Genomic DNA, 24,670 nt, shown 5'->3' on the forward strand with positions numbered 1-24,670 from the left:
ATGCCTTTCCTCGACAAAGGTATAGTGTGCTTTTACACAGTTGTAAAGCACCCCTGCAATGGTTTTAAAACTATTTCCCTGTAACTTCTTATTCTTCTGTCGTTATGCAATGTCATTTTAAGGACAGTCATCAGTTACTCTGCTGTCCAAAACTGATGCATGTTGGAAGACACCAGTCCTAACCGCAACATCATGATCTTAACATACGTTTTAAAAAAAGTCAAGCAGTAAACCATAAAATTAATAAACTTATTCTTTCCTCCTTTTGCAGCGGCCACTATCTCTGATAGAGGAAAACCCTAGCTGAATGCTTTGTTTATAGTATTAGTCTTTCCAGGAAACACTTTGCTGTGAAGTATCAAAAACATTTAAAAGGTTGCTTGATTTTGTCTTCAAGAGTCTCCTGTTCACTCTGGGATTTATGCTAAAGTTACTAAGAATGCTTGCTAGAATATTTATGTTATTTTCCAGGTAGAATGTCTTTAAAGACAAAGAATGATAGTGTAAACCATAGCTGGTTTACTAGGTAATTTAAACACAGAAATGTTGATTTGCCACTGCCTTGTGTATTTTGGCATCTGTACTGGGCAAAGTGGCTTGACACTGTTACTAAATGAGAATGGTCATGTCTAAAGTCCAGGCTACATAGTAATAAATTATAATATAAGGCTCTATAGAATCAAACCCAGCGTTTTAAATGTCGAGTAGTACTGATTTCCCTTGGCTTTATCACTATGGGTAATAGTTCTGCCAACTCCAATTGGAGAGTGCTAAAGAGGTTTCTTAATAAATAGATGACTTTAACTAGAGCTGGTTAAATTATTCATTGACAGCAATCTCTACGTGAGAATCGTAGCCCTTTATTTGCTTTACAAATTACCCACCACTTATTTGTAGTAATTTTTTGTTATTATAATCAACCCATAAATAGGTCATGAGTTTGATCAATTCGTTACTGATACTTGTTCTTAGTTTGTATTTTAGATAGCGTGTTCATGGATTGCCTGCTGCAAGTAGATGGCGTTTGTATTCTGTTCTCTCATAGGACCAATTTAAGTAGGAGAAGCCCTTTTTTTCTCTTCACAAATTATCATTATCTCTTTATAATTGCCCAGCTCTATTGGATAAAAACTGTAAATAGATGTCCAAAGAACATACGGTATGTGCACTTCTGTACCACCGCTGGAAGTCGGAATTGCTGCAAGAAGCAGATACTGGCTGAAGAAAAGCTGGCTCTGTTTGCGTGGGAGCAAGACTAATGTGCAGGCCAGGGAGGGAAAGACTGTGAAGAGCTGGAGCCTCAACCTTCCATTAAAAAGAGACAAGCTCCTCTTTGTCACAGTGACACTGAGCTTTCAAATCCTGTTTGACTATTTTATAAACTTAGGATGGCCAAATAGCCTTTCCTTCCTCGTTTCTAGTTTTTGTTTCTGGGACTATGACCTCTTCTCTTCTTCCTGGCAGGGAAACTAGACTTGATATCCCCTACATTCATTTGTTATTAGATAATTCTAATGCACAGAATGTGAAGCTGCGAGTGAAAGAGGTATCTTACATGGTACTCAGTGTTGTCCTGCTGTCTTCAAAGCTAAGGTATCTATTAGCATCTAAGCCTATACTCAAATCTCTTGTTTTGCCCCTGCTAGCGTGCAGTGCCAGTCAGCAGGCTTGGTCCTAATTTTGAGAACAGCTATTAGAATTAGCCTTAGCTTGGAGTGAAGGTTGACCTTCAAACTGTGTAACTCTTGCATGAGTACGCAATGTTCAGGACTCTTCCTGAGACATACGGGGAGGTGGCCTTCCCTTTGAAGGGACTTGGCTGCATCAGAACTTTTCAGAAAGGATTAGGTAACGTGGCACATTGCTGAGCATTGTGAACATCTTCAGAATATTCTGCAAGGCCTTTTACTTTTAAAAAATCTTTCATTTAAAGTGGACTCGCATAGGAATGACTCAGTGAACCCCTGCTGACCAAAGGAGAAAATGGAAGAGTTAAATCATGGGGAGAAAAAAAAAAGTCAAAAAGAAAGAAGTGTTGGGTCACAAGCATGATGATATGGATGATATATTTATGATATTCAGTGTAAGCTCTCAGTAAAGCAGTCATTAAATGGGATATTCTACTGAACTCCTGTTTTTGCTCATGTTTATGAGCTTCATTCTGCAGCCTTTTTCCCAGTAAACCTCAATAAATCCAAATGTTTACAACTAAGCAAATAGAAGGATTGCCACTAGTAATTAGTGGGGTTTTTCCCCCAGTAGTCTTTCTGGATTTTTTTTCCCTTGAGTTTACCCAGCTCTGGTCATAGGACATGGCAAATCTTCATAAACTGAAGAATTTCTCAATAAAGATATGCCTTATTTACTTTGTTCTGTGACTTAAAAGAGTCATTAGAATGTGAAGATGTGTTATTCCAAATACTGTGGCCTTTGTGTGAAGAGTCCTGTAACCTGCAGGCAGATTCACAAAAAGCTAGACTAGGTTCCACATGCATTGTACTGTATCAAGTCAGGGATAAGAATCATAATATTTGGAATGCCGACTCACTTGTCTACAGATTCATTCTTCTAGCTTTTATTTATTCTTACGTCTTATCCCATGAACCTAGGAAATTTAGTTCTACAACTGCATACCTTCAGGAGGAATAGGCATGACCATAACCAACAGTGGTTAGATCACTAGCCTAGGAGATAAGAGCTGATTTTTAACTAACAGGCTGAGTGAGATTTCTTTGTTATTTCCAGATGTCCCAACTCCTAGACTATTATATAAATAATATAATGTAATATGATTATATATATTATATACTTTGGCTACTACTGCTTTAATGTCTTAGACTAGTGAGATTAACAACTTCTGGTGAAGGGTTTTTAGGTTCATGTCTCTAATCCCAACTTCACTTCTGTCTCTTGTACGTTTACTTCCTAATTTACATTAGGTTAGAAATTAAATCATTCTTTCCTCCTGTATTTCTGAACAAAAGCTGTGCTTTATGCTGAAGTTGTTGCTGACGTATCCTGCATATCATGCTGGATTTGAATTTGTTGTGTGTACTGGATTTGGCTCGTCTGGGGACTGAGGCATAGGGGCACGTACTATGCAAACTGCAAATGAGTTTGGGTAGAGGACAGTTCCTGAAACATTCTAGGCAACCAAGTTTATGGTGCTTCTGGATCAGTACAGTAGTCAGTTGTCTTTCTGACACTTCCACTGAAAACAGCCACATATGACTCAGTTATGAAATCAGGCAAGGTTTATTGTGGGTTATTATCTGAGAAGTAGTTTTGTCCACTTGTGCATCTAAGTGCTTCTTTGATCTGGGCACTGGAAAATTTATTCAGTGGGAAAACACTGTCATATTCATAGCATGCGTTAGGTAGTACAAGGTATTTATTATTGTGGTGCCATGAAGGAAGGCAATAAAAAGTAGTAGGAGTAGTAAGCACACCCTGTCTGGTCAGATCCAATCAGAGTTAATGCATCTCAACTTTGTGAGACTGGCAGGGTTCCAGGGCCTGTATTTGATAGTCATTTTATCCTTTGTGTACAGTGTGACATTCTTCGCTGCTGCTCTGTGTCAGATAGCAAGCTTTAAATCATAAGAACCATTTCATCTTATGATTAACATCTGTTTATTATCTACTCTACTACTTTAGTTAGAGGCTACACATTTCTTTAGAGGTGCTCATCTCCACTACTAAGAAGTCCAGTCTTACCTACTGATTAAACATTTTAGCAGGTCTTTCCAAAATGAGAATGTCTTCTCTTCCTGAGAAGAAGCTTCTGAGAAATTAATATAGACTTTTTTGTTTGTTTGTTTCATTGTGAATTGTCTTACCCAGTAGCAACCTTATAGTTTTATTTCCTTCTTTTTTCATAATCCAAGATATCAGAATTATGCATTGACAGGTGTAGTGTTTCCCATTCAGAACCATAACAATTCTTGTGTCTTCTTTGCCTCAGGGCTTCAGGTTTTGTATATGTATGTGTGACTTTTCGTACAGTAAAAGCTGGATGTTGCCATCACAAGTGGCTGTAATTACAATATATTGCCAAATGGGCATTCTCTAGAATAGGTGTTACTAACATGTAATCCTTGATATTCAGTCTCTTTAGTTATCAACTAACTGGCCTTAAGGACTGAAATTTTTAATGTTTTGGAATATAAGAGTGTTGCCAGTCACACTTTTCTCAACTATGTGTGTCTGAACTGCAGGCTAATTTGGCCTAATTTATGTCAGTAAGTATAAATAGATGACTCACTTCAATTATTACCTTAAGTACAGTCTTGAGCAAACCTTACATAATTGTTTCTTATGATAATGTGTTGATTTAAAAGGAGAATTGAAATCCAACGCACCAAATATTTGAGACTTCTAAAAATATCTATTAGGATTTTTGGTGAAGGTATTCTTGTAGCACATTCTCGCAGGTTAGTTTGCATATTGGCAGGATCCGTTTGACTCAAATGCAGTAGCTATAATCAAAGGCAATAAATATGTAAACTTTTTGTACATTTTGTTTTTGGCTTTAGGTTTGATGCACCAAGATAATCTCGATGGTCTATTTCATTTTGAACATGACATTGTTGAAGTGCATTCCTTTTCTGAGCCAGAAGAATGTGTGTTTTTCCATGCCAAATCACTTCAGTGTGATGCAAGACAAAAAAATGTTATACTGGCCTTCTTTAAAGATGCTGGCGTCCTTTGTCATGATGCTTGTAAATATTTTTTAATTACTGCATTATTTTATAGATAGAACTTGCGTAAATTAAATAAAAATTCAAAATGAGATTATTGCTTAGTAAGGTCAAGGACTTTGTGCTTGATGTTGGTATGGATCATGAGTTTGCTCTGTATTGCCTACCTGAGATTTCCTGATACTTCCACATGGAAGAAAAAGAGAACGAGTGTGGGGTATTAGAGCCAAACTTGAAATTGTTGTCAGTCACCTATTTGCCAAGTCCTGAGAAACAACTTTCTGTTCTTGAACTCATTAAAGCCTCATCTAAATATTTTATGCTGTAATATTAACTGTAACCTCTCTGCAAGAACAGCATTTCTTAAACGAATGTTATTATCTAAAGTATTGTTATATGTTTGAATTCTCACGTTTTAATATGACTTTCTGAAGGGGATATAAATCATAGAATCATAGGATATCTCGAGTTGGAAGGGACCCATAGGATAATCAAGTCCAACTCCCTACTCCTCGCAGGATAATGGTGATACTTGGTATGGGGACATGATCAGGTAGCCATGCTCTGAGCAAAACTGATAGAGTTCCATTGGATTATCCTCTGCTCTGAACACAGGAACATGAGAGAGAAGGTTAAGCTGTTGATACAGTGATCTGGATGGTAGCAACACTCATTTGGAGTATGTAGAGATGAGGTTCAATTTCTCTTGGGCTTCAAAATTCAAAGCCATCTCTTCCACTTCCTTGTTGAATGCTTGATCCAAGAGAGATGGGGCTACTGCGGATGGGGAGGAGCCCTCCCGGAACCACTTACTGACAGTATTTTAACCCGCATGCAGAGCACATGGTTCATCTGGCCTGAAGATGTAGAAGCACAGCAGCTCACAAGACAAGTAGGTAGAGAATTCAGCTAGAGAGATGATGCCTTGCTCCCTGCTGCAATGACTATTAAAATATCTTTCTGATGCCTTTTTAAATAAGCAGTAAGTGTTCCCTGGAATTCCCTAAGGACATGGATACCCTATTGCTTGAAGGGTGTAAAATCACATCAGAAGGTGCTGAGAGTAAGGAATAGGTGTTTTTCACAGGCTCAGTATATAGCTTATCTCTCTCACACCTGTTCCCAGCATTTTAATACTCTTCCTCATTGGTGTATGTTAACATGACTCTCAGAGACTTCATCATTTTTCTTGGCTGCCTCTGAGACTTTTCTGTCTTTAGTTCAGCTGTCTCCTATACGTCAAGGGAGAATAAGGTAACTGTCTGTCACAGATTTCCACTGATAGATAAATTCCAAAATTGTTGTATTTGAAAACTGAAACTGAATTTTTATTTTATCTTTGGAGGGGTAGGGGGGTGATTTAATCTTCAATAATTGTTGATTAGTGTTTGTCATTAATTTGTATGTTCCTTCTCTGCTCAACCAAACACATGGCTCTGTCTGGGGAAAGCTCCTTATTTTGGCATAACTAGTATCTAGATGAGCACTTTTTTATTAAAAGGAGTCTTTGAATCAGTAGTTCTAATTCCTGTGTAGAAAGGTTAGTCCACAAATATTCCTTTCATAAAATAAATACATATTATATATTGACATAGAGCCATGAGAAACTCCTCTAGTTGCAGAGGTACAACTGAATTTCTCTTGGAATAGTCTCTAGGGCATTAAGAAGCTTGCTAATAATTTCAGAAGGTACGCAAAAAGGTTGTGGCTAAAATGCTACCTTTCAGATTCTTAATAGTTGGCAAATGAGTTAAATTATCTCTCCTGCATAAAAGCCTGGGGACCTGTAATAGACCATCATACCTCCTTTGTTGACAGGCATTATCAACAATGTCTCATTTCAGCTTTAATTCAAATTAATTTCCAATACTGTAAGGAAGCACATCAATATTTACTTGAAATGTAATAGGAAAGAGGGAATAAGAAGGAGTCAGAGCCAAAGATAAAGAAATATTTTGCGTGCTTGCTTTTTATAGGCTGTCTTTTAAAACTGTTGTTACATCCAAGAATTGAAAAGCAAACCCAAACCAGATTGCAGAAATACTAGGGGTCTTACCCAAAGAAGAATATTTTAATGCAAGTTTTTTCTACATTTTTATTTTGCTGCTTCCAAAACTCTCTTCAAAGAAAAGGCCAACCCTTTCTTAATTCCTAAGCGTGATAGTTAACCAACTATTTTGTGCTTTGAAACTGTTAATACGCTAAACGCCATGTGGTATAACTGTTTGTATATAATTTAAAGGTGGCTTTTCTAAAACATATTAAAATGACATATCTGCCATTCTACACTTCTTTTTCTAATTGTAAGGACAACAGAAAACTGAATGTCTAATTGTAGGATTGCTATGAACTGTGTATAGCAGGAAGCAGGAAACTGTGATTGATTAGTTGTAGAAGTTGCTTTCCTTAAATTCGGCAGTCTGTGCTTCCCTGCTCATTTTCGTTAACTTTCCTCTTTCTGCTAAACATACCAGCAGACCAACAATAACTGTGTTTGTGCCTGGACTTTGCTAAATGTATAAGTCTGTGCTCTTATATGACCAAGGATTCTTATATTATTGTTGCTGTCTAGCAATAACAGAAATACATAAACAACCTCTGAAATCCAAAGCCCTTTGAAATTTGGCATGTAAAGAGAATGATTTGGTGTAAAATCTGGGATCATTAAAAAACAAAACAAACAAACACAAAACCAAAAACCAATGCCCCTACCTTTCTTTCTGGAATAGACCTAGAACTAGAAAGGACCTGGTTTTATATTTATTTCAGATGGGGCCAAAAACTCCAAGACCAAATGTATTCACTGTTTTGGGCTAAGGCCCCAAGATTTCTCAAGCCCCAGACTGTAGCTTTCTTTTCAAATCTAACATCTCTTGTTCTACATAAAAGGTCCAATTTCTTGAGACACATCGATGATGCTCTAATGATTAAGCTAAAAATATAGCTCACTTGGTAGATTATTTAGATTTTTAGTTGATCTGCATTCCTGCAACTGTAAAAAACAGCTAGGTAATCTAAGAACTTCACTTAGAGCAAGCTCACTTCATGGTGGTTTGTATATATTTTCTTCAGGTGACAGAAACCAATTAGTATTTATTTTTGTTCTAGATTTACAGTGGTATTAATCCTACCTTTTATATTAACAAATTTGTCACATGGATTACTGTTGCTTAAGTTAATTAAATTTACTGAAATTTAATTAAATGTTCGTGAGCAATGATTTGTGAGTTTTCCAGGTTGCTTGCATACTTTTTTCTTCAAGTGTCCTATGGAGGAGTAGGAAAACTAAGATACCTAAATAGCGGAGAGCTTAAGCCTTTCTGTTTTCTCTAAGTGATGGCACAGAGGGTAACCAGCATTTCATTTAGCCTATTTTGTGTTTAAAAATAAGTCTCCATATTAGCAGGGCAGAACAATTTACAACATTTCATGGGGAAATGCAACAAAATTCTTCTTGTATTTCCAGCTACAATATTTGTTAGAAGCTTTTGTTATACAACTAGATAATTACCTTCTTAATCTAATAAATGTGCTTTGTATCTGTATTTGCGTTAATATCCACCATTGTCCTGCTATCATCATGATGATAATGAGCTGTAATAGCAAGGCAGTCACAGTAGTTTATTGATGAAATTCTTCTTAAGCTTCTCACAGTTTTTATTTTCTATCAAGGCTGCAAAACAGAACATGTTTTGATTTTTAACCTCCATTTTTTAATTAAACTTGTAGAAAAATCACATAATATGTATTTTATTACACAAAGAAATATATTGCAAGTAGAAAAAAAAGAACAAATTAACTATCAAACAGACCAGATTGTTCAGTCATTTGATTTCAAATGGAGAGACAAACATGAACATGTAAAAAAGCTCTGAAAATAAAAGTAAAAAAATTTTTAAAATTGAAACTTATGCCTTGATAAAGCATCAGGATTCCTTATTCATTTCAGACCTTCACTTTTTTTTCCAAAGAAGTAATGGATATGTATTTAAAAATATGAAAATATTTAAAGTAAAACTCTGTAAATTAAGGTGGACATTTTAGAATCAAACTATATTCTTTTTATTTTCACCATCATTGTAGAGGTACTACAATGACATTGTATTACAAAGGCAGGCAACGAAGCTGGTGAAGGGTCTGGAGAACAAATCTTCTGAGGAGAGGCTGAGGGAACTGGGGTTGTTTAGTCTGGAGAAGAGGAGGCTGAGGGGAGACCTTATCGCTCTCTACAACTACCTGAAAGGAGGTTGTAGCGAGGTGGGGGTTGGTCTCTTCTCCCAAGTAATAAGTGATAGGACAAGAGGAAATGGCCTCAAGTTGCATCAGGATAGGCTTAAATTGGATATTAAGAAAAATGCCTTCATATAAAGGGTTGTCAAGCATTGGAAGAGGCTGCCCAGGGAAGTGGTTGAGTCTCCATCCCTGGAGATATTTTAATGATGTTATATGTGATGCTTAGGGGCATGGTTTAGTGGGGGACTTGGCAGTGTTAGGTTAACAGTTGGACTTGATGATCTTCAAGGTCTTTTCCAACCTAAACCATTCTATGGTTCTATGATTTAGCCATAATATATTTTTAGTTTTTAAAGCAGAATAGTTCAAGCTCGGTCTTTCACTTTGTCCTTTAGGCTGTTCTATGATTAAAAACCTATTCCTGTAAATCAAGTATACATACATATCTCAGAAACCTGGAGGTAAAAGATAAATTAAGTTACAGAGAATGGCTATATTACCTTATCTTCTAAATATGCCTTTGCTTGAAACCAAATTGTACTCCACCCCCATATGGGAAAAGAGATTATAGCAAGGCTTTAATTATCTGTATTCTACTGATGATTTAACTAATTTAAAAGTTATTTTTAGGAAGGGCAAAAAAGTGTGGGTTTTAAATCCTCTCATATTCTGTGCTCCATAGGCATCTTTTTTGATGTTACACAGATTGCTAAATCATAAGTCCTGGGCTCTCTCTTTGTAGGCTCAACCAGCTGTTCCTGTGTCTTTTTTCTGAGTTGAGCGCACTTAAGCTCTTATGCAACCTAATACTTTCTGTCATTGGAATAATTTTCTGCTGTTAACCAAATGCACATTCTGCTTTGTGGTAGGGCTTTCTCTTGGTTCCTGTGGTGGAGGAATGCAAATACTGATGATATATTTTTTTGAAGTGACAGGATGTTTATCAATCACGTTGCACTTTCTTGATTTTGTACTATTATGCATTCTGTACCTCAATTTTGTGTTTGGTATTTCGATTTGTTCTTCTGAAAGACCTCTGCCTTGAAGACAACCTTAATACCCTATTTTTTCTGTTTCCATGGTGTTTAATTAATGCAAATGTTATATGATGAATGTAAACACTGTTTATATACACATATGGATAATATTTACAAGAAATTTTACATTAACAGATTTTTTTCTTTAATATCAGCAGTCATAATACTGTCTGAATGCTTTTATTTTCCCACTGGAAAAATAATTTGTATACAAAAATAATATGCAAAAACAGTGTGTAATGCACAAAATCAAAGTAGTTAATGAATATAATTTTCCAAAGTCTATTTCAAATTGCACTTGAAAATATGTGTAATTTGTGTCCATTTCAACTACACTTTAAAATGTATTCTTGTAAATATTCATCTTTTAATTTTAAACTTTTCTTTAAAACAAAAAAATCCTGATTATTATGTTGACAGATTGTTAAGGGTGTCAATGAGTCCGTCGTCACATGTTATAATATACTTAGAGTGGTGTATTTCTTGCACAGGTGGTACCTTATTCAGGTTCAATTACAAATGTCACTTGAAGTACCGAATATGGCTTTAGCTTCCATTTTCTATATCTTGTAATGACTGCCTTTTTCATCCATATTGACCACATTCATCTGCTTAAGACATCTTGCTTTTCTAAACAGTATTTTGTGGGGAAATTGCAAAATAGGCCCTTATTTACATTGACTGTTCTTAGTTTATAATTTGCAGCCCATTTTGCTGTTCCTTGAGGTTTTTTGGTATATGTGAGGAGATTTTCAGATCTCTAAAGGCACCTTATTGTGCTCAGAAAGTATTGGAATACTTGTAAAGTCACAAACATAGGAATACAACTGGCCTGAGGATATATTTGAGACTATTACAAGTTTCTTTTGCTGGCAACTCTTATAGTTTAGAGGGCACCAATGACTTTTTTTCCAATATTACTGAAAGATGATACCATAGGCTTCTCCTCTGAAAAACATTGACTTGGATTCTTTGTTCTGGTGCTGGTTCAGTTGCTTTCTGGAGACCAACCCTCCAAGGTACCATGCTAAACTACAATAAAATGAAGATTAAGTTAGGGTTTGTTTCACTGTCAAATATGGGAATAGTTAAGACTGAAAGTGTTTCCCTCCCTAAAAGGAGTGGATAGAGATTTTTTTCCCCTTCTTTTAAAGAAGTGAAATGAACTTACTTCCATACTGCCTCATCTTGGATGATTTGTTAAAGATATTTTTGCTTGAAGAATGCAGCAATATTTTGTTAACATAATAGCTCATACAAATATTTATGCTTCTCCATAGGAAGAAGTTACTGTAGCTACTTGGAGTGTTCTTAATTCTGTTAGGAAACTGAAGAAATTATACGTTTATTACTTTGTTGCATTTTCTGTCTGTTTTGTATGTTCATTTTCTGTTTGCCTTTGCAGGTATCACCATAGACATTGTAATGATTTCAGCCACACTCTTGCAGTGTTCTCCATTACTGGCTATGCTTTATACCATTTACATCTTAAACTTTGCTTTTCAGTTTTAGAGATCATCCTTTGATCCTGTCCCGTTACCATTTTGTTCATTTCAGATCCTGTTTCCTCCAAGCTTGTTCTCTACAACTCCATCTCAGGTTTCCCATTCAGTTCTTCGAAGTCTCCATAGTAATATTTCAGCTGGAATGTTTCTTTCCTCTTCACCTTCATTCACAGTCATTAGATTTCTAATGTTCAGTTGCTGGTTTTGCAGGTGTCTCTAAAAGTATAGCCCTACAAGTTAACAAAGCAGATTATTTACTCATTCTGACCAATGACATTATCTGTTATTACAACTGTATATAATCAGTCATCCTTCAACCCAAGGCTGTCAGATGTCTGGATCTATTTCAGCATGTCTTGCTTACCCTGAAGATGTGAAGATGCCATTCATGTGAATTCTTAAATAGTTGTTGGACTTGGGCTTGACATTTGTGATTAAACTGGAACGTTCCATGTGTCCACGGCAATAAAGTTGCATCCATTAGGAAGGTCTGTGTTTACTATTCGCCTCAGCTATTTCTTGGCAGAAGTGGACAGTTAGTTTGATTATAAAGTAAATATTCACCTGGAAGATTTTGAGAGGTCTGAAAACTTCCGTGCCCCAGAGCCATATCCAAGACTCATTTCTTTCCCTACCTCTCTCTTCATGTTTCTTTACAACTGTGGAGTGAAAATGGCTGAATAGTCAACACTTTTGAGGATGGGACTTTTACAAATTCTTTAGGAAATCTGCAGTCTCTGCTGGAGGCTGAATGCATCATGTTGGACACATTGTAGTAGAATCGGCAACACTGGAGGAAAGCACCTGGCTTTTGAAAGTACTGATGCAATGGCTATGATTTTCTGCTCTAAGGAAGCCTGGTGTGGCCAGTATTACATGCTAGCATAGTTTGAGGATGTTGACAGATACATACCCTTGCTACATACCAGAGTCTGGCGAACATAGCTGCCAATTCAATCTGTGTCTGTCTCAAAGTTGCAGAATAAAAACAGATCCTCACCCTAGTTTGGGCTCCCAGGTGGTCCATGCAAAATCAGAGTCATAGGCAGGAAGAATTTAAAGCAGAGAAGATAGTTTATAGGAGGTGAGAAGTAGGAGAGTTTACTGAGGCAGAGGTAGATCTCAGATAACATTTTACTCCTTTTTTACTGAACTCACATATGACCCGCCTTGCTGCTGTGAAGGGTAGTGTTTGTTCCTGACAATCTGGGACCTCTGGCACTACTTCTTCACTTAAAGCCCATTCATTTATGACTTTCAACATTTCTGTATGAGTGCTGGTCCTCTCAGAAAACAAATGGGAAAGGAATGATTTGGGAGATGCTAAAAGAAAGCAAAAGGAAATGGGAGGAACGGAGATTGTACGCCAAGATAAGAAGGAAGAACAAGAGCAATGACAGCTGTCCTGGGGAAGACATTAGTGCTGCTGTTCTCAAAGTGATAATATTTTATTTTGTTCTAGGGTAGTATGCTGCTGTAACCATATTCTCCAGGTCATAGACCTGAACGTAAAAAAAATGTAGTTCTGCCCTCTACATTAAACAAATTTACTGAGGAGAAAAAAAACACAAAATATTTGGTTTTGTTCTTGTCCAAAGCTACACTTCTAAATTAAATGTGTGTTTAGGCATGGGGGGAGGAGGCCTCCAGGCTTGTTTTTTTTTAACTCTTTTATCTTTGGAGAGGTGACAGCAAGTGATTCAGTCTGTAGCTGCCAGTATGGCACAATGGCAGGAAGAAGTATTAGTCTGTGCGAGAAGCACGTGCTGAATGTTTACCTGATTTTTGCCTCATGCAGGAAAAAGATGGCAACCAAATGAAATGTATTGTGAATCATACTGAATTTGTTGGCTGCCAGTTAGACAAGTGATATGGAGTTGTACTAACTGATCTGTAAAGTGATACCAACTCATTTGCGTGTGTAAAATGATCTCACTGATTCTTCTTTTCTTCCTCTCAGTGTATTTTTCCAACTTCTGTGCTCAAAAAAAAATTTCTTTTTTCACTCAGTTACTAACTAATACAGCCACTGATTTTTTATTCTTTTTTTTTTTCTGCGCACTTCTCAAACCGTATTTTGATCTTGAAACTTGCTGTAATTGTAGTGAGATTTTGCATCCAGCAATCATCAGTGGAAACACTTCTTGTTGTCTTCCTCAGCTGAGCTGTTTATTGCTTAATTGTGAGACAAAACTGACTCTTGGCAAAGCTTTAATTATTTTTTGAATACAACCTTATTTTAGGTTGTTTGGAAAAAAACTACAGTCAAATTAGAAATTTTTTTATATCAAAAAGATTAAATTTAAATGGAAATTAAAACTGCCATTTAATAAAAGGTTTCTTCCTAACAAATGCTCTCACATACAGTAAATCCTGACAAGCTTGTTTATACCAAGAAAGAAGAAAAATGTAAATAGTTATATGAAATGATTATATTAAGAATTGAGAGGTCAGTCAGAAGACTAACATGCAGACATGAGCTATTACACTCGAAATCTTGTTATGGACAAAGGGAAATGCACTTTATATACTGAGCTAAGCATTTATGGTTCATCTAATTAGTTTTGACTGTCTAATAAAATTAAGTCCATATTATCTACTTACTAAAGTTCTGTTAATAACATGGTTAAAAACTTTTATACAACTTCCTACTACCTCCCCCTGTTATTTGGTGTTACACTTCCCTTCCAGTACTTCTCAGGTCTTAAGACTGACTATTCAGTTTTCCTTGGGAAGGGGGAGAAGACTTTAACAGTGATTAGCATCTTGGTTTCTCCACCCCCTCATCAGTTTTAGAGTCTTCTTGAGGCCAGTTTTTTGTATTTTCTTAAGGTTGCTTACTTGCTGTTCCTCACCATTTCCCAGGCAGAGTCTGGGAGCCGCACGCTGCCCTCCCCCAGCCCCATGACCCCAGAGAGGCCGTTTGTCCCGCAGTGACTAGGTAGGGGTGCCAGCCCCCTGCCCCGGGCACTCCCAGAGCGAAGCCAATATATGGAGGCCACAGGCACGTGGCCACCAGGCAATTGCTGCCATGGCTAAAACCAGCTCTCACCAAGACAGGGCCAGACCCATGCTGAGACGCTGTGCTGGCAGCTCTACGCCAAGCCTCTGGCTTTGTGCTAGTGATGGCAAAAGCCATATTTACTGGACTGCAGAGCAGAGCATCCTAAACATTTGTCTTGCAATTGTTATCAACTCACAAGAGTTGGTAGTCTTTCAAGACTTCACGTAAGTAAGAGCTGATCTCAGTATGTGTTTGCAGTGTTGGATATTTAATGTTTACTATTGCTGGCATATAGAAGATTGCAAAAAGCAGTTTTGGTCAGACAGCTACCTAAAATATTTACCAGTGTGGGAACGTGGTCCTTTGTGTTCAGAGCAAATGTTCTTTGTATTTTTAAATTATTTAAAGACTTTCCATGAGTGAATCAGAAATCTCATCAGTCATCTGACCCTGCTTTGTAATGCTTAACTGTCTTTGCTTAGAAATCACAGTAAGAAGTGAAGAGCAGATGCTAAAAGATATGATTTTTCAGAGGTCAAAATCCAGAGAAGTAAGAAGGGATGCAGCCTCGTTTTATCGTTATATTCACCTAAACTCAATTAGGACCTACAGATATTCATGCATATGGGCTTTATTAAATGAATGCAATCCATATCTAAAATCCAATGTTTTTAATACATGGGATTTTAAAACAGACTGGGGCAGTGATGGACTTTATTGCTCTTTAAACTGCTTTGAACATAGTAAAGTGTAGTACAATCTGGTAAATTGAAACGAGTAACCCTTGCTGCGAATGTGCATTTGTAATAGCCAGACTTTGAAAGCTTGTTTCCTAGTGACTACTGTTGTGAAGTCTGCTCTGTGCTAATAAAATTATTTTTTACTGTATTACATAACATAGAAAACTTCAATGGCTGCTTTCAAGTTCTCTTTGCTGTACTATAAGCAATTTAGGAAACTCCAGTGAAAGTATTCCCAGATTCTGAGGCTTCATTGAGAACATCCAGCATGGGATGAAAATTTGTTCACTGAATGACACCAAGTAGGTAGAATTGCTAGTATGAATTTTAGTAACTCCTTTTCCTCTTGCCTTTGCAGACTATGGCACTATTAAGAAAGTACTGGCCCCAATGAACCAGACTTCAAGCAGCTGCCTGCTCGAGGAGATTGAACTCTTGCCAAAAAGTCAGCGAGAGCCCATCAGGAGCCTTCAGATCCTGCACAGCCAGAGTGTCCTTTTTGTGGGCCTTCAGGAGCACGTGATTAAGGTCCCCCTGAAGAGATGTCTCTTTTACAAAACATACAGGTATCAAGAATCAGCTACTTTGATTTGATTGCAGAAAAAATGCTTCCAGGGAATTGTGGAAAACAGGAAGGAAAAATGACTGAGTAGGAATCCAAATTAATTACCTCTCTCACCAATGACTTTGTATGTATACTATTTATCAGAAGCGTCTCTGACTTCTTTTACTAACTTGTTAGGGCTAGAGGAGACTCTCAAGGAATTATATTGATATTTAAGTGTCATTATACAGATCCTGAATTGTGAAATGAAACAGTAAGGAATGGTTTATATAGAAAACAAGTATTTCATCATGTTCAATATAGCTGCTGGTTTAATATATTTAAAGTTTGAAACTTGGACAAATTTAAGTTGGGGGTTTTTTTAAGCTGTATTATAACTGAGTAAGCAATAGCTCTGTGGGTTCAGACAGAAAACTGGATTGGATAAACTGAGAGCTAAGACTAGTTGGAAAAGTGGCTATTTAAAGGTAGTGCTGGATGACGAAACTGTAATAAATGTAAATATTCTACTAAGTGAAAGTGTTACACAACTAATAGTTGTTTGATCAAACAAGGAAAATAGCTTACAGATTATCACTTGGTTTTGCACTGCATTATGGTAGTTAAGGAATTTAAAGTTCAGCATACAACTTTTTCTATAGGTTATCTAAAAGTACTTCTATGTTGTGAAAGATTTGCTGTTAGAGATTGTCAATTTCATCTAATTAGTTGTATCTTCCCTTTGGTATGTGTGTGCTTCCAGTAATTTAGTATGATTGTTCCGTTTTATGTCAGACTCTGAACCAGTGTGATGAGCTTTTTCAGAACTGACAGACGCGTTTGGTTGGTTTTTGGCTTGTTTTGCTTTCAGCTTGTTTAATATATTTTCCTTTGAAAAGCTGGGCTGCTAAAGGAGGGAGAAAGCCTGCCAGTTGCCTTTCCTGGCTGCTACAGTCAGGGTCACGGAGACGTTATTTGTGCAGCAGACAGAGACATTATACCTCCCATGAAAGGCAGTGACCATTTGCAAGTGGAGACATTTCTGGCTGTCAGAGGGAGCACACACGCGCTCACAGCAGGGGGGTGACCGCAGGATGCAGGTGTAGAGCTGTGGCTTGGAGACAGTGGAAGGACTTTTCTGAGGGACCTGGCTCTCCATGGGGATTGGTGCCATGCAAGAGGCCGGGGAAAGGATACTGCATTGAGAACAAGACTGAAGGAAAAGCTGTGTCCTGGGAAAATGGAGTAGACCAGGGAAGTGGGGGATTGTCATTATTATAGTTCTTTACCAGCCCTTTTTGTTTATGCTGTCCTGTGTAGCATATTTTAGGAATTTTCTGCTAAAAGAGTAGTGATGGGACACTCAAAGCCCCATTGGAAGTCCTGCAAAGCTCACCTTAAGGAAAAGTTATATATAAGCAAGTCTGCCTCAAGCTTTTCATTGGTTTAGGGGCCAACATAGGACCAAGTTTCCTTTTTCTTTGGTTTAGCAAGTTGAAACAGGATGTGTGGTGGTCCTTTTCATTTTGTTTCCTCCTTTTTGTTAAGTGAGGAACTTGTATTTTGGGAAAGGGGAGGAGTGTATGTGTGTATATCTGGAGAAGGAAAAATATGACGAGTTATTGTGCTTCTCTCTTTTCTTGAATATGAGATGATTACGCTGTTCTGGTTGTACAAGACATTAAGTATGTTTTCTTAAGCAGATGTGTTTATTTCAGAAAGGGTGATATCCTTTGTTTTCTCAGGGACTCTGTAAACACAGAGAGCTCAATAATACAAGCAAGTCTGCACTTGGCTTGAAACATATCAAGGCTGGAGCCTTATTATGTTACTAGTGAGGTGGGAACTCCAAAAAGCCAGACGTGAGACTTCCAGAGCACCTGCTTAACTTGTTGCCTGTGTGGAGGTCCCACAAGGTCCTTGGTACCTGTGCTCTATCAGGACAATTCCTGAGGCACATCAGTGGTACCCTGGCTGCAGGGCCCAAACATGCTCCTGCCCTCGCAGAGTGGGACCGCTGTCTCAAATCATAGACCCCATAGACGGCTGCAGGCTAGGCATTCTTCTCTCTTTTTGAGCAGCAGGGTCTAACTGACTAGATCTTAAGAGTGGGGTTTTAAAAAAAAACAAACAACACAAACAAAAAACAAGAAAACAACAACAAAGTGTTCCTATTCCCATTGTACTGAGTAGAACAGTAGTTGAGTGACTCAAATCTTGCCGAAATGATAATTTATTCTTCTGCCCAGAGGTATGTGAAGTCTCATCTTCCACTGGAATGACTTACTTAAAAGGAGATAAAATTATTACTTGTGGGTTTTTTAATATCTTTTGTGGTTGTATCAATTTTTTTGAATAATTATAACACCATTGGACCGAAAGGGTTACCGTCCATATTTTCTTTCTGGTTAAAGAGTTCACCAGAAATTCTTGCTCTGTTTTGTGAGAAAGGAGAGGATTTACAGCTGTGATCTACAATGAAATAAGGCATCTCCTCATCATCTGTCATTAGACACTTGGATCATTTGGACAACATAGACATAATCTTTCTCTCACCTATCACTTACTTTTGTATTTTCTTGGCTTATGCTGGATTTCAAGCATATTTGGTTCTCTGCAGGTGGAGAGAGTGTAGGTACCTTACTTGAGGCTATAAATTTCACTAGGTAATTAAACATCTGAAACAGTCACTGCATTGCTGAGTGCTTTAAAACTCACATTCTTGTTATATGTTGCCAACTATTGCTTCTGTACTGTAGCAATGAGTAAATAGAGTAATGAGGAAACGTTACCTAAGGAAAATGCTTCAGGGCATTGTCATTCTTTTTTTTTTTTATTATATTAACTTTATTCACATTTATCATACTTAGGGCTGTATAACTGTGCCAAGGCTATATTTTGAACTTCCATCAATATTAACTAGAGTTTTGTCCCCAGATCAAGGGCAAATGCAGTCTTTAATATCTACTTCACAAAATTTTTGAGAAATAGAGCATGTTTGTGCATAAATAATAGCCTTAAAAAAGGCAAAAGACTGAAGATGTACTAGCTCATCTGTCTGCCTTTTTGTGTCAATGGCAGCGTGCTCACCATCTAATCTTTTCTAATCTTTTTGTTTAGGTTTATTGAAAGGGTTTCAGACAATGCAACTTTAGTCCCTCTGTTGAGCAGACTGTTCCACAAGCTTATATCTCAATGTCAAGATATTTTTCTTGAGATTGTCTATTTTTTATTTTTATTTCATTATTCCTTGTTTTATCTTTAAGTAACAGCCTCTAAATCATGTGGATATTGCTTTTATTTTTAGTTTATTATGTCTTCTTAATTATCACTTTGTTATGCTGTACATATTTAGCTAACTCATATTTCCTTTGTAAATCTGTTCCTCCAGCACTTTCTTGTGGTGGAGTCTTCTGTGTCACAGTGTTGCCTCTGACAGACATTCCCTCTGATTCAGGATAGTCTTGTTCTACCAGCTATGCTCCCACAGACACTGTTATCAAACGCCCTTGAAAAAACTGTTTTACATTTGGAGACTAAATTTGATTTTCTTTTTGTGCTCTAGGTGCAGTTCAGTGCACTTTATTGCTGTGACAGCAGACCATATCACAGGCAGAGCCTGTTGTCACACCTGTAGTTTGGGTTGCTCAGCATTTCCCATTATGCCACGATGTTTTTGTTGTTTTTGAGTTGTCTGTGTTGGTTATTTGGATTGACAGTTTTCATGGAGGGGGTCTCCCACAGGCTTCTGCCAATGGCTGAATAGTTCCGAACATCCTGTCATAATCCTGCTGTTTTATGGAATCAGTTAGGGAAAAATAGTTTGGGCCATGTGAATTCTTTCAAACAGTTCTCCAGAAAGCTCTGGCATCTTCATGCTCCAGGAGGAAATGGCAGAGCAGCTACCGTAGTTCAGCTCTCCTTGGGGAAAAACCTGAAGATTTGACCAAGTTATTATCACCTAGGTATTGCAATTCACACATGCTTATCAAACTTTTACAGAAGACCATCAACATTATTCACTGGAGCTATTATTTTCACTAAGAATTCCCCATTTCTCTGTACTTCTTCAGAGTTGAGCAGGCCAAGCATAAAGCGCAACTGACTTTTGTATACCCGCTAATTAACTATAATGCGAGATAAATTGAATGATTATCATGAGAAGATAACTACTAAACTCCCTAAAGTTTGAAGGCTCTAAGCATCTGTAATAAGGAGTAAGATCTGTAGCAGGGGGGTAAAGACTCCATCCTCTGAAACAAAGAACCAGATGGCTTTCTTTTATTGACAGCTGTAGCCTTCAAAAGCAACCTTGGATGGCAGTGATTCCTCTGAGGCAAATTTGTCAATGAAATAATTTGTACTGGAGTTTTCAGTGCATCAGTTTTGAGAGTAGGGGCAATGAAAGGTTGTATCAGGCCAATGTTCTGCAAAATCTTGTGAAGCAAGGGTCAAGAATTGGTATTTCTGATAGAAGACAGGTTTCACACGCTTAGAAGGCTTGAAAATTAATCTTACTATGACGTTATGTCTAAGTAAATAAATAGTGCCATCTGCTAAAAGCTGTACAAATAGTGACTTTTCTGGTGTAAATAAACCATTTTTGTAAATTTTTGAGTATTATTTTTTACATTATATGCTTATTATATTATTGGGTCGCAAGATCGTTTTGCTAAGTAACGTTATTGTAGCTATTCTTCTGTACCCTTAACTTTTCTCTCTCTGTACTCCATCATTTTTATTTTGGCTTCTTTGTTAACCATGAGCTATGAAATCTGTTCATATGCAAGAGACAACTGTAGCAGCACAGTAAGAAGAGGGGTACTGGATTAACTAGCAGAAGAAAACAATCCTTGCAAATTGGCTTGTGCTTTATTTCATTCCTAGAACCCCAGCAAGATTATTGGATTAAGTATTTGAACCGGTGTTGCATTCCTCTATTTTTCATTGGCTATAGATGTTGCTTCCTCAGAAGTACTCTTGTACTCAGTATAAACCTGTATTCCTGAGAATAAAACAGTGTGACTATCATTACAGAGTAGATTAATGATTCTTGTGTACTACTATTATACAAGTTAACAGCCAGTAATGTGATCTAAACTATTACTAGGTGCTAATGTATTCAGAAGGGCTTGTCAACACATGGAATTGAAATTGCTGTTTTGAAATAATCATTCCAGAATAGTTATTTTTGGACATCCAGGTGGATTTCCTTGTTTCAAAATATGCAAACCTTACTCCAGTTTAAATCAGAGAAACACACTGCTACATTAGAATGTTGGAACCACTTGAGATCTAATCTGAATTAGTGATTCCAGAGTAATATTCCAGAATCCGAATCTTCATAAATTTCCCAAACTGAGATAAACTATAATCCTGGCTGCAAGACTAGATTATAAGCACATTTTTAAAATGTGAAGTCTTTTTTTTTAGGTATTGGATACACTGCAAAATTATCCTTGATTTGTGTGAATTTATGAGAACACTGATAAAGTAAGCAAAACTATGAAATAAGCACAGTTGACAATCTTCAGCACCCAAAAGAAGTAGAATATTATCCCCATACTGAGGAGGGGAATCAATTGAAGCTCTACAGATCTGAGGTTGCCTATATTTCTTCTCCCTCTGTGAGGACTAAGGTTGTCGCAGACAGCGTCTTTGTCTATCTGGCCCACAAAATGCATCAGAGACAAACTATGCATTTACATTTTGCTGCACCTGAAATATTTGGTCACGGCTCTTTGGAGTGTGTGATCTATGCATGAATTTACTGTATTGTATTTTAAGCACACGTTTTTGGCAAACAAGAAGGAATTTTGACAAATAGGTAGTATTTTACAGCCTGCTTCCAATGCATTTATTGAAGTACCCTATAAGAATGAAGGAAAATGTCATTTCATTTTAGTTTGCAAAGTTTTAAGAAAACCAGATGGACTTGACCATGTATTTGCAATACAGATTTTATTAGTAGGATATTATTTTAAACAAAGAAGTGATCTAAGAAATAAAAATTTAAACCAGGCATGTGGTTTTCATATGTCATGATGTAATTCATTCCTTTGCTTTTAAAAAATACCAAAAGTTTGAGGAATTTTAAGTCCAGTGTCGTTATTATTAAGTTTTTCTTGAAAATCATCTGATATATTTAAAGCAACCCACTTTCCAAGAGGCAATTTCAATAGTCATTTGATACTTGGCAAGTGTATTCTCTGGAAACAGACATTAAAGGCGCTGGGTGTTTTAAAAACAAACAAACAAAGGCAGGTATGGAAGGTTTTTTATTTTAAAATAATTTAACATATCAGATACTGGACTGCTATGCAGTCAGGCCAGCACACATCCTGTGCATCTCAGCTTACAGTGCTCTGCATTGCACACCAGTTGGTTTCTCATGAGAATTATTTGCAGCTCTCTTAATATTCTATAATCTTTTTGTGGACATTTTCATTTATTTGAAGTTTTACAGGAAATTAGCATCTGCGTTTTGAGTCCACTATTGACCTGAATGTATGAAAGAGAGAGAGTATTCTTGAAGCAGTAGTCTGAACTGTGGGCTGGATTCCAGAACAGGTCTTCTGTTGCTCCAGTTCTACAAGTTCAAAATGAGCGGCTTTAAAGGCCATCTGCTCTTTCTAATACATTGTCAGGCCAGTGGAGGTATCTACAGTTACTTCTGAAATGAGAGGTAATGGTACCCTCAAAATGTTGAGACACCTGCTATCTGGTTAGTACTTTAAGGAGTGAAGTTGCACATCTTAAATCTGGGCCTGCTATCTTTATAATTGATTCATATTCTAGTATAACGTTAACCTCAACATTTAAGTTCAAAAGAACCTAGGTTACAGCTGACTAAAAGGATATGGAAGTTGTGTACCCTGTTTACATTTATAGCCACTAAAGATGTGCAGGTCTTTTAAAGACATAGGGTTGCCATATGGAAGCAAACGTGTCCAGCCTGGGCAATCACTGTTATTGCTGTTCTGATGTAGGAACACATCAACTTGTGGGAAGATCCCCAAATCTGTTGTTGCTCTTGCGTTGCCTTGCTATGTAGGTAGGTCAGATTTTCAGAGCCTATTTGCCAACCACGGATTTGTAGGCTCTAGTTCCAGCCCATCAAAACGGCTCTGAAAATCCTAGCTGCACCTTGTCATCCCAGCATTTCCAGGCTCCTACCTCCTAATCAGAGGGCTGGAAGCTTTGTCTTGACTGACTGTCGTGGATGGAGACCTCAGGTGTTATTTCTTTACAATGAATGGCAAGCCTATCTTCTTTTGTAGAGAGCACGCTCTGAAAGTTGTCTTTCACGTTTGTTCCAATCAGAACCAGTTGGAAGCATCTGTATTCAAAGAATTGTGTGTTATAAGCAATTTTAGTAAAAAATTGTACATAAATTCCTGATTCTGGTTTTGAAGGGAGGAGCCTGTAAATTTAAGGCTAGTATTGTCCAGTGCACGCTTCAAGATTGAATCGTACCTAGATGGATTTTGATTGCCTTGTAGAAATTCAGGTAGGACGAAGCAATAGTAGTCCACACAGGGTGGTGGAGATGATTAAAGGATTTTATTTTCCTTAACGGTACAGGCAAGGGTTAAGCAAGATTCTGAATATTTGACACGCATCTTAGTTTGAGCTCCAAGGACTTTATAAATACTTTGCCTACCGTTTATGTTCTTCTGCATCACTCTATATCTTTAGATCCCAGTTCTTTATTTCACATACCTCTATATAAACACACACACGTATATCTACAAAACCAGTAGTAGTGAAAGCACCAATAGGTACCTGTGTGCCGAAGTCTGGTGTCAGATTCGTGTATTCATTCAGAAGCAGATAACACAGTGCATTTGGAACATGAGACGGGCTTTTATCTTCAGTTGCCTGTTCAAATTTGCAGTGAGGAATCTGGCTTCTGTGAAATAAGATGGTGACCCCAGTGCAGTTCCTGGTATACAAAGTGTCCAGATCACAGTTGGCAGTAATTGGAACTACGTAGGCATGGCTACCTCAGTAGAAACAATTTGGAAGGGTCAGGAGACTCAAATATCCTCTGTTCTTCAAAATGCTGTGTATACCTAAAGACAGAAAAATGTTTCACTGAACAGTCTCAGAAGATGCACCTCTTATGTTTATACATTCTCTGAATATAATGTTACAGCTCAAGAGGATATCTAATTAGCACTTACAATGTATATTGTTATGGGAATATATTCTTCCCCTGAAAGGAGATTTAAAAATCTCTTTGAAATCAATGGTATCAGGATATAGCTTTTAATCTTAAGATTTCTTTGTTCTTTGGAGCACACATCATGAATTCTTTTTAATCTAAAACAGTATGGGGTTTTTTATATATTTTGCTCTGAATGGTATTCATTTCTGCCTCATTTTCTGTCTGAATAAATCATCTCAAATGTAACTGAAGTAGAGCAGTTTTGCTAGCCTGCTTGGTGATAATTATAAAATAGCTGAGGTAAATGACCTGCTATTGCTGGCTTGCTTTGGAGCGGGGTGACTTATAGTTCTGTTACTTGTCAGTCAAAATCATTGTTTAAAAGTGTTGCGTGACTGTCGGCATACTGAACTATCACAGCCAAATGGATGCCTTGCAGGAGAGACACTCAACTACCTATCATTTACATTTGGTAAAAAACGTGAAACAACATAGAGGAAAATTAGAATCAATCAGTAGAAGCCAAAAGCTGTTTAATGTTTTTGTAGAGAGTGCTGACTCGACAGGGTAAATGGCATCAAGAGTCTTAGAATGAACCAACTCACTTTTATTCTCGAATTTCCTTCCTGCACAGAATTACCAGTTTTAGCAGTGCTGGGACAAATCATCTGAAGTCTTAGAGATGTGGGCTGTTGCCTACTGGGAGTAACAGATAAAACATTCATTTTCATCTCTGG

General features: G+C 37.3%; 1 protein-coding gene across 5 annotated transcripts in view; it reads left to right on the plus strand.

The window, feature by feature from the left end:
• The window catches only part of SEMA5A (semaphorin 5A), a 349,647-nt gene that overhangs the window by 228,730 nt on the left and 96,247 nt on the right, over positions 1 to 24,670 (plus strand). For all 5 annotated transcript variants that reach the window (XM_075084299.1, XM_075084302.1, XM_075084298.1 and 2 more), the window contains one exon: positions 15,578 to 15,785. In XM_075084299.1, the coding sequence (XP_074940400.1) occupies positions 15,578 to 15,785 (208 nt within the window). The remainder of the gene's footprint in view (positions 1 to 15,577; positions 15,786 to 24,670) is intronic.

The sequence above is a fragment of the Phalacrocorax aristotelis genome, chromosome 2, assembly GCF_949628215.1.
Source record: "Phalacrocorax aristotelis chromosome 2, bGulAri2.1, whole genome shotgun sequence".
NCBI classification, from domain to species: domain Eukaryota; kingdom Metazoa; phylum Chordata; class Aves; order Suliformes; family Phalacrocoracidae; genus Phalacrocorax; species Phalacrocorax aristotelis.